Source organism: Sprattus sprattus (genome assembly GCF_963457725.1).
Source record: "Sprattus sprattus genome assembly, chromosome: 3".
Classification (NCBI taxonomy): domain Eukaryota; kingdom Metazoa; phylum Chordata; class Actinopteri; order Clupeiformes; family Clupeidae; genus Sprattus; species Sprattus sprattus.
This window is the reverse complement of record NC_137922.1, coordinates 27,813,494-27,828,493: the sequence shown is the minus strand read 5'-3', so window position 1 is coordinate 27,828,493 and position 15,000 is coordinate 27,813,494. Positions and strand designations below refer to the sequence as shown.

The following is a 15,000-nucleotide window of genomic DNA, read 5'->3' as shown; positions in this document are numbered from 1 at the left end:
ATGTATTTATAAAAGCTGACTGACCTGATCCTAGCATTGCTTACGGTCGTGCAGCTGATTGCTGTTTCCACGCCGTATTCTATGCACAACACTGGAAACTTTCTGACATTGACTGCCGGCTTCTATACAGTGACAGCAATGGCAGCTACCGTGTCCAGTTATAAGCCCGTTACGCATGTCTTGTTTGACATGGACGGTCTGTTGCTGGGTGAGTTTACACATCTGCGGTAGCTGGTGTTTAAACACACTGACAGCTTGGCAGCAAGCGATTGGAAAGTCCCTTAAAAGGTCTTTGACGTTGGCTCGAACTTGGTGGCGATGGCACGTCTGTGACTAACACGGAGAGGAGTTAGCCAAGTAAACTCAATCGAGATTTCGTTGACATTCAGTAGAACTAGTGTGGTGGCACAACCGAGCCCTGATTCAATGGCCCCATCGAGTTGATGTGAATGAGGCGTGCTGCCCGTAGTGTGTGCATGTTTTTCTCTGCCAAGACTGTAAATGCTGCATTCACCTGCTTTGGCCATGATGCTTGTGTTGTACGTCTTGGAAAGGAGTGAAGTTCAATTTGAACCTGCTAGCTTACTGTTAGTAACAGCGAATCTGTGGTTCCTCTCTACCGTTAAAAAGCGTTTGAAGACCCAACTCTTAAGAGAGCATCTCCCTAACTGGCACCTTGATTAGTGCTTAACTTGCACTTACAGCCGTTACATTCCTGCACTTCTTTTTCTTTTCTATGTCGTTTTTTCTTTTTCTTATGTAAAGTAGTATTTATTGTTACAACAGGTTTTTATTGCTCTTAGCTTGACTGTTCTCTCCCTTGTACGTCGCTTTGGACAAAAGCGTCGGCCAAATGACTAAATGGAAAATGTAAATGTGTGTGTGTGTGTGTGTGTGTGTGTGTGCGATGATGCGATCAGGGCGCTTAATGTAAATGTAAATGTCTATCGCCCTGCAGACACAGAGAGGCTGTATACGGTGTCTTTCCAGGAGATCTGCGACCGCTACGGGAAGCCGTACACGTGGGAGGTGAAGGCGTCTGTGATGGGGAAGAAAGCCCTGGACGGCTGCAGCGTCATCGCAGAGGCCCTGGAGCTCCCGCTCACTCCAGAGGAACTGCTGCAGGAGAGCCGCAAGATACAGGAGAAGATCTTTCCCTCCGCCGCACTCATGCCAGGTACACATACGCACGCACGCACGCACGCACGCACGCACGCACGCACGCACGCACACTCTCACACACACTCTCGCACACACACACTCACACACACACACATTCACACACATTCACGGTCACGCACACACACACACACACACACACACACACACACACACACACACACACAGACACAGACACAGACACACAGGGATTGTGAGGTTGTGTGTCTGTGTGATGTTTTAAGTCGTGTCTGGTGATTTGTTCTTTGGTGTATATTATGTGTGTGTGTTTTGTGATGTTTGGTGGTGTGTGTTGTGTTATGTTTGGTGGTGTGTGTTCTGTTGTGTTTGGTGGTGTGTGTGTTCTGACCAGCCTCACTTCCCTGCTCAGGTGCACAGAAGCTCATCACTCACCTGCACTCTCATGGGGTACCCATCGCCGTGGCAACCAGCTCTGCGACCGTGACCTTTGACCTGAAGACTAGCCGCCACACAGACTTCTTCAGCCTTTTCAGCCATGTTGTCAGGGGAGACGACCCCGAGGTCAAGAATGGCAAGCCGCAGCCTGACTCCTTCCTAGTGTGTGCCAGCCGTTTCAACCCTGTGCCCAAACCAGAGCAGGTGCGTAACCTCTGACCCCAACCAGAGCAGGTGCGTCACCTTTGACCCCTTATGCCCAAGGAGCCTGAGGGTGTTGAGGCTGTGTGTGTGTGTGTATGTGTATGTGTGTGTTTGTGTGTGTGTGTGTGTACAGTGGGGAAAATAAGTATTTGAACCCCTACTGATTTCGCAAGTTTGGCCACTTGCAAAGAAATGTGTGATCTAGAATTGTATTGGTAGGTGTATTTTAACAGTGAGAAACAGAATATCAACAAAAAAAAAATCAGAAAACTGCATTTTATAACATTTATGACTTTATTTGCATTTGATGCAAAAAATAAGTATTTGAACCCCAAATCAAACAGCAATCATTCTGGCTCACAATGACCAGTTATGTGCCCAAGAAGCACACAGATTAGTCCTCATTAGGTCTAACAAGGTACACCTGATCTCAACTGGTGACGTTTATAAAAGAAAGCTGTCCAAAGAATCATACTTCACACCTTCAACCTCCCCACCATGGGCAAGACCAAAGAGTTGTCCAAGGATGTCAGAGATAAGATTGTAGACCTGCACAAGGCTGGAATGGGCTACAAAACCATTGACAAGCAGCTTGGTGAGAAGCAGACAACTATTGGTGCGATTATTCGTAAATGGAAGCAACACCAAACAAATGTTAATCGCTCTAGGTCTGGGGCTCCATGCAAGATATCCCTTCGTGCGGTATCAGTGATCATTCGAAAGGTGCAGAATAACCCCAGAACTACACAGGGGGAGCTTGTGAATGACCTCAAGGCAGCTGGGACCACAGTCACCAAGAAAACCATTGGCAACACACAACGCCGTAATATTTGTAAGTACTGCAGCACTCGCAAGGTCCCCCTGCTCAAGGAAGCGCATGTACAGGGCCATCTGAAGTTTGCCATTGCACACTTGAATGATTCTAAGGAGGATTGGGAGACAGAATGTGGTCAGATGATACCGAAATCAAGCTCTTTGACAACTCGACTTGCCGTTTTTGACAGGGGGGGAATGCTGAATATGACCCCAACAGTACATCATACCCACCATCAAGCATGGAGGTGGAAACATTATGCTTTGGGGCTGTTTCTCTGCCAAGGGTACAATATGACTCCACCGCATCAAGGGGACTATGGATGGGGCCATGTAACGTGGAATATTGGGCTTGAACCTTATTCCCTCCCATTGAAAACACAACTTTAAAGATTTGGAGAGGATCTGCAAAGAGGAGTGGACCAAAATCCCTCCTGAGATGTGTGTGAACCTGGTGACCAACTACAAGAAACGTCTGACGTCTGTGCTTGCCAACAAGGGTTATTCCACCAAGTACTAAGTCATTTTTGTCAGTCAGTTTTGCTAGGGGTTCAAATACTTATTTTTTGCATAAAATGCAAATAAAGTCATAAATGTTATAAAATGCATTTTTCTGGATTTTTTTGTTGATATTCTGTTTCTCACTGTTAATATACACCTACCATTACAATTTTAGATCACACATTTCTTTGCAAGTGGCCAAACTTGTGAAATCGCCAGGGGTTCAAATACTTATTTTCCCCACTGTATATGTGCATGTAAGAGTGTGTTTGAGTGTGTGAGTGTGTGATGTATGTGTGTGTGTGTGTATGTGCATGTATGAGTGTGTGATGTCTGTGTGTGTGTGTGTGTGTATGTGCATGTAAGAGTTTGTTTGAGTGTGTGATGTGTGTGTGTGTGTGTGTATATGCATGTATGAGTGTGTTTGAGTGTGTGATGTCTGTGTGTGTGTGTGCATGTATGAGTGTGTTTGAGTGTGTGATGTCTGTGTGTGTGTGCATGTAAGAGTGTGTTCAAGTGTTTGAGTGTGTGTGTGTGTGTGTGTGTGTGTGGGTGTGTGTGTGTGTGTTTGTGTGTGACAAAGAGATATGGATTAACCAGACGCCTGTAAGCGACCTGCTAACTTTACAGCTCTACTGAACACGGAGGGAGGGAGACGGAAAAAAGGAGAGGGAGAAAAAGAAAGGGAGGGAGGGAGAGAGAGAGAGAGAGAGAGAGGGGAAGAGAAAGGGAGGGAGAGAGTAAAAAGGGAGGGAGAGAGATAAAGGGAGGGAGAGAGAGAGAAAGAAAGGGAGGAAGGAAGAAAAAAGGTTGAGAGAAAGGGAGGGAGAGGGTGGAAGAGGGAGGGAAAGGGGAGAGAAGAGTAGGGGAGGTGATGGAGAGATGTAGGGGAAGTGAGTGAGTAAGGGATAGGGAGAGCGAAGCAGGGAGAAAGTGATAAGTAGAGAGAGAGAGAGGAGGGGGGGCATAAGTCCTCATATAGAGTATGGGGGGTTAAACCACCTTTAGGACAGTAGTGTGTCTGTGTGTGTGTGTGGGTGTGTGTGTGTGTTTGTGTGTGGGTGTGTGTGTGTGTGTGTGTGTGTTGCCACCAGCATCATGCAGTATGAGGTCCACACTCACTTAGCTAACATGCTAGCCTGCTAACATGAGCACTCACATGAATAAGGCATTCAGCATTACAAATCTGTGTGTGTGTGTGTGTGTGTGTGTGTGTGTGTGTGTGTCTGTGTGTGTCTGTGTGTGTCTGTGTGTGTGTGTGTGTGTGTGTGTGTTACTGGCTTAAGTGTGCTGAAGCAGGGGGGCAACAGGGCCTGAGGGGAGAAGTATGAGTGCTTATCTCATTGTGAGTGTGTGTGTGTGTGTGTGTGTATGTGTGCATGAGAGTGTGTGTGTGTGTGTGTGTGTGCATGAGAGTGTGTTTGTGCGTGTGAGAGTGTGTGTGTGTTTTTATGTGAGTGTGTGTGTGTGTGTGTGTGTGCATGAGAGTGTGTTTGTGCTCTAAAACCAAACAAGTCCTGTGTTAGGGTTAAGGTTAGTCCTGTGTTAGGGTCAGGGGCGGTTTTAGCAAATTGGAGGCCCTGGGCAAAGAACAACGTTGAGGCAGTATCATGCGCGCCGTCTGTGCAGGTGTCAGTGTCCCAGCTGTGGTACATGATGGCTCACCGTTTGTAAAAGCAAAGCAGGCAGAGCTAGTTGGTGCTACTACAAGCTGTTTGTCTGCTGCTTCTAGCATTCGCTAAACTTGGCTCAGCAGCACTTGAAACATTATCAGATGAACTTGAAACATTATCAGATATTTCTTCCACTTCCACAGACGAATTCCTTGATTGGAAATTGTGTGTTACCTTAGGTAATTTCTCCCTGAACTTCTCATCCTCCCCTTTCCTCTTTCTTTTCTCACTGCCACTTAAAAATTGTTTCATGCTTAACTTTGCAACCACACACGTCATCATACGAAAAATTGTCCGTGACAGAAAAGTCAGTTGACCTGGAATAATTTGTTCCATGATGGAATTAAGATTTTAGGCTGATACTGAAAATAAAATAATCGTTTTTTCATGCTTATTATGAATTGTCATTTTTTTGCAATGACAAGTGATTTATTTTAATTAGAAAAAAAAAGAAGAAAAAACGGAAATACGACGAGGCCCCCCTGGTGGCCGAGGCACCGGGCAACTGCCCGGTTTGCCCGTTAGTCCCCACCGCCCCTGGTTAGGGTTAGTCCTGTGTGAGGGTTAGTTTTAGTCCTGTGTTAGGGTTAGTGTTGTGTTAGGGTTAGGGTTAGTCCTGTGGCCTGGTTGCCATTTCAAATGAAATTATGTAATAATTAGATCCGCATCCGTAGTGTTAAATAATTTATCTTGAGAATAGGATAGTGGAACCCAATTACACCTATTTTAAAACAAAAAAACGAATTTGACTCCAATGATTACACAATATAAGTGATGGAAATTGATATAGTCATATAATTACCATTGCATACATGTATGCTCTGGTATGTGTGTGTGTGCCATGTGTATTCACAGTCTGGCCTCACCCTCACACATAGCCTATGCTAAACAGACCTTTCCAGACATCCCCTCTCTACTCATGGCCTATGTAATACACATCACCTTCTTACCAGGATTCCTTTGTGTAAGCATGTTCCGCAACATTCCTTGAGGGGTGGTGGTCACCTCACCTCCCCTCCCACTCACACCCCCCTTTGCCCACCTTGACCTATCACCCCAAGGTACCCTCCCATGATCGACCAGTATTTAACTTGTAACACTGTGATACTCTTTAATCCGTTACCCTGTCTTCTTTGATGCGGAACTGATTCCCTATAGGTCGTAGGCCTACGTGGAAATAAACCTTCAGAACCTTTGATTCATCTCTTGGTACCTTTATCTTATCTACAAAGTTTAGCCTAAGCCATAATTCTGTCAGAAGTCAGTATTAGTTTCAATAGAAAATGATTGTAAACAAAGCTTCATCAGAGAACATAACACCTTATACCTAACTGCCAAATTGGATTTTTACCAAAACACATCTGACCACCTTTAAACTGCCACACAATTATCCAGACGTGATCAGACTTACCAAAACAAATTAAAACATTATTCCTGTTTTGTCGAAATTATACTTGATATGGCTATTATTACTTGATATGGCATGAAGCCTTATTTATACAATTACTAGAAAATTAAATTGGGGAATATACATGTAAAGATATGTACAAAAATAATAAATGTGCTGTAAAATTGGAAACTCTTGGACTGAAATTCCCCCCAACAACGGGCATCACACAAGATTGCCCATTCAGTCGCTGTATTCAATCTTTATTTCAATGGATTGAATAGTTTTTGTCTCCTAAAATAATCAGAGGTTTAAGTGCCCTTCATTTGAACATGATCTTGTCATAATGACTGAAACTGAAGAGGGATGACAACAGCTACTCCAAATTTGAGACACATTTTGTGAGACTGAAAATAAATATGCCAAAAACAAAATAGATCCACAACCAAAAAAACATGGTGACATTGCGACACTCCCATGGGAATAAAACAGTTAGCCCAATTTTCTTCCCTAAATTCCAAAATGCCAATGTTGTATCAAGGCATATAAAAGAGAAGCATATTAGGAGCTCAGACAACAGCAGCATGTTATGTTATAGCCTGCCATTGTTTGAGGGACTGCCACTAACCCACTGTCATTAAAGCCTTACTGTTTTCTTTATTTCTGTCTTGATTAATTTTATATGTTTATTTTAGGGCTGTGAAACGATGAAAATTGTTAATCAAATTGATCACAGGTTTCTGTGGATTAATCATGATTAATCACATATTTTTTTCGGTATATTTTTGTGAGAAAAAGATGTCGACAAAAGACGGATATATACATTTAAAATGTTTTCTTTTTTTATTCATAAAAAAATAAAATAATGGTGCTGCAAATGCTGCAAAGCAATACTCTTTGCTATTCCATATTGGACATTAATACATCTAAAATGATGATCCTTATGTAATGATATGGCTTTGTATCAAATCACCGGTTATTGCTCTCAGGTTTTGCCATATGCGTACTGTTGTGTTCTGTAATACTGTTCTATATTGTGCTACAACTAGGAGGCACTATTCCGCAATCAATCCTAGCAAATTTACGTACATAGAGCAGAAGAAGAGTGAACCTAAATGCTACTGTCGATGCCGGATCGTAGTGGTTACTGGATCGTAGTCCCACACATCGGCATTGCTCAAACACAAACGGTTTACAGCATCAGGCTCAGTATCAACATATCTGGCTTGTCTTAACGCATAATGTAGGTTTATTTAACGTAATGTTTTATAATGTTGTAAACGGTTAACAGCATAGGGCTCAACGTCAACATATGGGGCTGGTCTTAACGCTGGTCTTAAAGCAAAATGCTACAAAGATTAAAATTAAAAAAGTTCATAATGGCCTTTTGGGACGTTTTGTTCAAGATTGATACAGTATATTAAGCCCCATGCAACTTGATGGCGTTTGCTATCGCTAGCTAAGTGTGCAACCTTACAGACGGTAACATTAACATTCATTTACTTTGGAGCAGCCATGTGTGTTTATTGATCTTTGATACATTGAGTTGGGAGCGGGGTCTCCCACACTGTTAAATCCACAGCCGGCTCCTTTCCTCCTTTGTTTTGGGCTTTAGAAATGCGGAAAAAACTACGTGTCGCTCTAAAATCTCAGGGTTCCTTGTGTCAGATCTACAAGTCCTGTATGAACACCGTTTCACCATGCTCATCAGACCTCAATCAGTCGGTTGTCTGACCCTCTTCCCTTAGTAGAGGTTGCTCAGGTAGGATTGGACGAGGGCCATTCTAGGGAGGAGTTTCGCGAACGGTCAATTTTGGGTTTATTGGTAGCTCATTCGGCACATGCGTTAAATGAGTTAAAAAAAAATAACGCCTTAATCCTGTAAATTAATCATAACGCGTTAACGCGTTATTTTTCACAGCTCTAATTTATTTATAAAAATATATATTTATGTCTAAAAACTATATTATTTGTTATATTTATAGTATTATTAAATATTATATATATATGTACAAATGTTTATGTTTCACAATGTCCTTTGCATTGCTTCGGCAGTCAAAGAGAGAGGGAATACATAATTACAGATCATTTATGTTTATTAGGCTGTTGTTTGGGTTTGTATTTGCAGTGAGTGTTGCGTGTGTGTGTTTGCAGTGAGTGTTGCGTGTGTGTGTTTGCAGTGAGTGAGTGTTGCGTGTGTGTGTTTGTAGTGAGTGAGTGTTGCGTGTGTGTCTGTGTTTGTAGTGAGTGGGTGTTTTGAGTGTGGCGTGAGTGAGTGTTGTGTGTGTGTGTTAGTAGTGAGTGAGTGAGTGTTGCGTGTGTGTGTTGGTAGTGAGTGAGTGTTGAATGTGTGTTTACAGTGAGGATCAGAAAAACACACAGACACACGCACCTACAGTCTCACACAATCATTCACACACCCACACACTTAAAGACAAAGACATACATACTCACACAGTTGGTCTCACACACACACACACACACATATATACTCCCATGTGTGTATGGGTGGATGACATGACGCATGATTTATCTATCTTCATCAGTCAGTCATGTCCTTACGTTCTCTCAGCCCTTGTCTCCAAGAGAGCCCAGACGTGTGTGTGTGTGTGTGTGTGTGTGTGTGTGTGTGTGTGTGTGTGTGTGTGTGTGTGTGTGTGTGTCTGTCTGGGTGTGAGTAGGGTTCATTTGTCTCTTTGTAACGTCATTATCAGGGGGCAGCGAGGGTGGCATCGCTGGCAGCACAGTCAGCCTGCAGATTGATGTGCTGCAGAGTGTGTGTGAGTGTGTGTGTGTGTGTGTGTGTGAGTGTGTGTGTGTGTGTGAGTGTGTGTGTGAGTGTGTGTGTGAGTGTGTGTGTGAATTTGTGTGTGTGTGTGTGTGTGTGACAGCGCTCCTCAGTGCCGCCTGACTGTGGCGTGGGACAGTTTCCTTAATTGACGTGTTGAGTGATTTGTTTTGAAGAGGATTTGCCTTGCGGGAGTGTACACACATACACACACACACACACACACACTGTCGGGATGTGGATGGCTTTTGTAGTTTGTGCTGTTGTAATGAGTGTCTGAAGCACCTGTGAGTGTGTGTAACTGTAAGTGTGTGTGTTTGAGTGTGTGTGTCTATGAGTGTATGTGTGTGCGAGACTCTGTGCCTTTGTGTGTGTGTGTTTGTATGTGTGTGACTGTGAGTGTGTGCGTCTTGTGAGTTTGTAACTGTGCGCATGTCTGTGATTGTGTGCCTGTGTGAGTTTGTAAGCGTGTGTGTGTGTGTGTGTGTGTGTGTGTGTGTGTGTGTGTGTGTGTGTGTGAGTGTGAGTGTGTGTGTTTATGTGAGTGTGAGAGCGTCTGACTGTGTGTAAGCGTGGGGGAGTGTAAGTGTATGAGTCTGTGAGTGTAAGAGCATCTGACTGTGTTATGGCTTGAGTCTGTGAGTGTTTAAGCGTGTGAGTGTTTAAGTGTGTGATTGTGAGTATAAGTGTGTATGTCTGAGAGTGTGAGTCTGTCGGTGTGTAAGCGTGTGAGTGTGTGTATATCTATGTCTGAGTGTGTAAGTCTGTCAGTGCGTAAGCGTGTGAGTGTGTGTATGTCTGAGTGTGTGAGTCTGTCAATGTGTAAGCGTGTGAGTGTGTGTATTTCTGAGTGTGTGAGTCTGTCAGTGTGTAAGCGTGTGAGTGTGTGTATGTCTGAGTGTGTGAGTCTGTCAATGTGTAAGAGTGTGAGTGTGTGTATTTCTGAGTGTGTGAGTCTGTCAGTCTGTAAACGTGTGAGTGTGTGTATGTCTGAGTGTGTGAGTCTGTCTGTGTGTAAGCGTGTGAGTGTGTGTAAGCGCAGGCTTTGCTTGTTGCCCATCAATAAAATGTGTGTGTGTGTGTGTGAGAGAGAGAGTGTGTGTGTGTGTGTGTGTGTGAAGATGGGAGAGTGGAGAAGGAAATGTGTGTGTGTGTGGGTGTGTGTGTGTGGGTGTGTGTGTGTGTGTGTGTGTGTGTGTGTGTGTGTGAAGATGGGAGAGTGGAGAAGGAAAATGTGTGTGTGTGTGTGAAGGTGGCTATGGAAGCTGGGAGAGTGGAGAAGGAAATGCGTGTGTGAGAGAGAGAGTGTGTGTGTGTGTGTGAAGATGGGAGAGTGGAGAAGGAAATGTGTGTGTGTGTGTGAGTGAGTGTGTGATTGTGAAGCTGGGAGAGTGGAGAAGGAAATGTGTGTGTGTGAGTGTGTGTGTGAAGATGGGAGAGTGGAGAAGGAAATGTATATGTTTGAGTGTGTGTGTGTGAAGATGGCTGTGGGAAGCTGGGAGAGTGGACAAGGAAATGTGTGTGTGTGTGTGTGTGTGTGTGAATATGGCTGTGGGAAGCTGGGAGAGTGAAGAAGGAAATGTGTGTGTGTGTGTGTGTGTGTGTGAGAAAAGATGGGAGAGTGGAGAAGGAAATGAAACAGCATCTGTCTGCACAGCCCGTGATCAGAGCGGTCATCTGCGGGAGTCGACTCGCTAACACACACACACACACACACACACACACACACACACACACACACACACACACACACACACACACACACACACACACACACACACACACACACACACACACACCCCCCCACGCACCCTCTCTACATGTTCACACTCAATTATACATCTGACAGCCTGGCTTCAAAGAGCTGCTGGGCTGGATTAGGTGTCTAACATACGCGCGCGCGCGTGCACACACACACACACACACACACACACACACACACACACACACACACACACACACACACACACACACACACACACACACACACACACACACACACACACACACACACACACACACACACACACACACACACTAGAGACATTGAAACACACACACACACACTCACACACACGTACACCACGGAGCTAAAACTCGCACCTCGTGGCCTCTGCTGAGGTTACTCTGTAGGAAATAACCGTACACACTAGACACTCATACACACACACACACACACACTAGAGACACGCAAACACACACACTCATACACACGCACACACTATAGACACACAAGCACACACGAGCACACACACACGTTCATGCTCACACTAGAGACACAGAAACACACACACACACACTCACACACACGTACACTAGAGCCACGGAAAAACACACACACAGACCAAAAAAGTCCTTTCATGGTTGAGATGGCCTGAAACACACAAACAAACACACACACACACACAAACACACACTAAATACACACATACTCATGCAGTGCGTTTTGATCATTGACAGACTAATTCACTACTAGCTACCTCAGCAGGCACCCAGCTCAGAAACTATGGAAGGATAAGATAATGTTTCTGTTTGTGTTTGTGTGTGTGTGTGTGTGAGTTTGTGTTTGTGTGTGTGTGTGTGTTTGTGTTTGAGTGTGTGTGTATGAATATGTGACAGAGAGGGGGCTTATAGTGTGTGTGAGACAGAGACAGGGCTTAGCATGTGAGTGTGTATGCAAGGCAGAGACAGATATGCTGTATGTGAGACAGAGAGAAGGCTAATTGTATGTATATGTCTGTGTATACGACTATGTGTGTGTGTGTGTGTGTATGAGTGTGTGTGTGTGTGTGTGTGTGTGTTTGTGTGCGTGTTTGTGTGCGGCATGCCCTTAGAGGTTCTCTGCGGGTGAATCTTTCACTAAATGTAGTTGAACTTGAGCTGTTTATCAACGCATACAGGTGAGACACAGGGGGCCTTTGAGGACCAAACAGAGGTGTGTGTCTGTGTGTGTGTGTGTGTGTGTGTGTGTGTGTGTGTGTGTGTGTGTCTGTGTGTATCCGGGTGTATCTGGCTGGCTGGCTGGCTGGCTGGAGTGAGTGAGTGAGTGAGTGAGTGAGTGAGTGAGTGAGTCAGTGAGTGAGTGAGTGAGTGAGTGAGTGAGTGAGTGAGTGAGTGAGTGAGTGAGTCAGTCAGTCAGTGAGTCACTGAGTGAGTGAGTGAGTGAGTGAGTGAGTGAGTGAGTGAGTGAGTGAGTGGGTGGGTGAGTGAGTGAGTGAGTGAGTGAGTGAGTGAGTGAGTGAGTGAGTGGGTGGGTGAGTGAGTGAGTGAGTGAGTGAGTGGGTGGGTGAGTGAGTGAGTGAGTGAGTGAGTGAGTGAGTGAGTGAGCGCGGGCGGGCGGGCGTGCGTGCGTGCGTGCGGGCGGACTATATTGATCTCCCCTCCCTCGCTCTGTCTGAGGGAAAGGCCAGCAGAGTGTGAGGAAATTATATGAAATGTATCTGTCTCTCTAGTCGACCCCCCCCCCCCCCCCCCCCCACACACACAGACTTACCCACTCTCTCTTTAAATGCGGATGTCTCTCCCCTGCTGTGGGTCTGTATTTAAAAGAGGCTTATTTAAACTCCTGTGACTGCCCTTTATCAAATCTGCTTTCTGCTCCTATCAATAAAACCCATTTCTGTTGACCTGGCTGGTAGGGAGGGACCCCCCCCCCCCACACACACACATACACACACACACACAAACACACACACACTGACCAGGCTCTCTCTTACTCTCTCAGTAAACACACACACACACACACACACCCTCTCTTGAACACACCTGTACTCTTTCAGTAAACCTGCCCCTTCTAATGAACCCCTCCCTCCCTCTCTCTCTTGATGTGCAGCAGTAAGCGTGGTGCTCCCACTGCCTGCCCCTAGGTGGGGCTCTGTGAGTGTGCATGATCTCTGAGTGAGTGAGTGAGTGAGTGAGTGAGTGAGTGAGTGAGTGAGTGAGTGAGTGAGTGAGTGAGTGAGTGAGTGAGTGAGTGAGTGAGTGAGTGAGTGAGTGAGTGAGTGAGTGAGTGAGTGAGTGAGTGAGTGAGTGAGTGAGTGTGTGTGTGTGTGTGTGTGTGTGTGTGTGTGTGTGTGTGTGTGTGTGTGTGTGTGTGTGTGTGTGTGTGTGTGTGTGTGTGCATGCATGATCTCTGTGTGTGTGTGTGTGTGTGTAGGGTTATTTATGATCTCTGAGTGAGTCTGTGTGTGTGTGCATGATATCTGAGTGAGTGAGTGTGTGTGTGTGCATGGTCTCTGAGTGTGTGTGTGTGTGTGTGAATGTGGGGTTATTCAGGAGCTCCACTCACCAGACGCTCCTCTCTACCCCCCCCCCCCCCCCCCGCCCCCCCCCCAGCCCCAGGTGCAGGATCATTTAAAACACGCTGCATGCAATATATCACTGTCACAACTCTCTTCAGCTTTGGCTCCTTCTCTCTCTCTCTCTCTCTCTGTTCTTTCTCTCTGTTCTTTATCTTTCTCTTCTCTCTCCCCATCTCCCTCTCTGTCCCTCTCTCTCTCTCTCTGCTCTTACTCTCTCTCTCTCCCTCTCCCTGTCTCTTTCCCTCTTTCTCTCGCTCTCTCTCTGTTCTCTCTCTTTCTCTTCTCTCTCTTTCTCTTCTCTCTCCATCTCTGTCTCTCTCTGTCCCCCTCTCTTTCTGCTCTTAATCTCTCTCGCCATCTCCCTGTCTCTGTCCCTCTCTCTCTCTCCATCTCCCTATCTCTGTTTCTCCCTCTCTCGCTCTTTCTCTTTCCCCCTCTCCACCATGTTTGTTTAATCTCATCCCCCCCTTTCTTCTCCTGCTCACACACTCTCTTCCTCTATAACACACTCTCTCTATTTCTCTATAACACACTCTCCTTTCCTCTATAACACACTATCTCTTTCTCTCCACTTGTGTATTTCTCTCTCATCTATCCGTGTAGCTTTATGTGTGTGTGTGTGTGTGTGTGTGTGTGTGTGTGTGTGTGTGTGTGTGTGTGTGTGAGTCTCTTTGTGTGTGTTTGTGTGTGTGTCTGTGAGTGTGCGTGTGTGCGTGTGTGTGTGCGTGTGGGACGTGTGTGCGTGTGTGCGTGTGTGCGTGAGTGTGCGTGTGTGTAACATGGCCATCCATATAGACATCCCTTTTATAGTCTCCCACGATGTAGGATGTGTACAGTGTGTGTGTGTGTGTTTGTGTGTGTGAGTAATCAATATGTGCGTCTTTTTATGTGCTTGTGTTGGTCCTGTATGCGTCTTTTTGTTTTTCGTGTTGGTTTGTGTGTGTGTGTGTGCGTGTGCGTGTGCGTGTGTGTGAGAGAGAGAGATGTGGTCAGGGGACTCACTCAACAGATAACCACAGGATCCAAATGTATTGCTTGGTGACAGGAACTATAAACCCTAAATCTGAACCATAAAGCTGCCATGGATGTTGTGTGGATGTGTGTGTGTGTGTGTGTGTGTGTGTGTGTGTGTGTGTGTGTGTGTGTGTGTTTGTCTCGGACATTTGTGGGGAAAGCGCTTTGGAGAGCCTGGGACTTAAAGGGTTCATGAACTTTATGAACCCACTTTATCAGGCATAGAATTGTTTCGTGTGTGTGTGTGTTTGTGTGTCTGTGTCTGTGTGTGTGTGTGTGTGAGAGAGAGGAGGATTCAGTAATGCCAAGTCATATGTCTGTTTATTTGCTGTGTGTGTGTGTGTGTGTGTGTGTGTGTGTGTGTGTGTGTGTGTGTGTGTGTGTGGAGGTTCACCACAGGGACTGACCACACAAAGGTCATTTAATGAGATTTTTCCATGGGCTGTTGCAGATCCTCTACTGTTCACTGCATTTTCATTTCCTGTGTGTGTGTGTGTGTGTGTGTGTGTGTGTGTGTGTGTGTGTGTGTGTGTGTGTGTGTTTTTGCACGTAGAGAAGATGTTAGTCACAGTTCCACTGAGAAATGGAGCACAGCAAAGGGGGCATCTGTGTGTGTGTGTCACTGTGAGACAGCCGAGCATTACATGTGCACTAAAAGTGTGTGTGTGTGTGTTTGCACAAAAGCGAGGCCCTCTGGCTCGTGACATTTGCTGCAGCCTGATAGAGTGTGTGCCTGTCAGGTCA

At 45.5% G+C, this 15,000-nt stretch overlaps 1 protein-coding gene across 1 annotated transcript in view; it reads left to right on the top strand.

Annotated features, from left to right (window-relative positions):
- Positions 1–123: 123 nt before the first annotated feature.
- The window catches only part of pudp (pseudouridine 5'-phosphatase), a 19,276-nt gene continuing 4,399 nt past the window's right edge, over positions 124–15,000 (top strand). Inside the window, exons 1-3 of the mRNA XM_080835272.1 lie at positions 124–208; positions 959–1,177; positions 1,550–1,779. Coding sequence (XP_080691398.1) covers positions 139–208; positions 959–1,177; positions 1,550–1,779 — 519 coding nt within the window. The 5' untranslated portion in view covers positions 124–138. The remainder of the gene's footprint in view (positions 209–958; positions 1,178–1,549; positions 1,780–15,000) is intronic.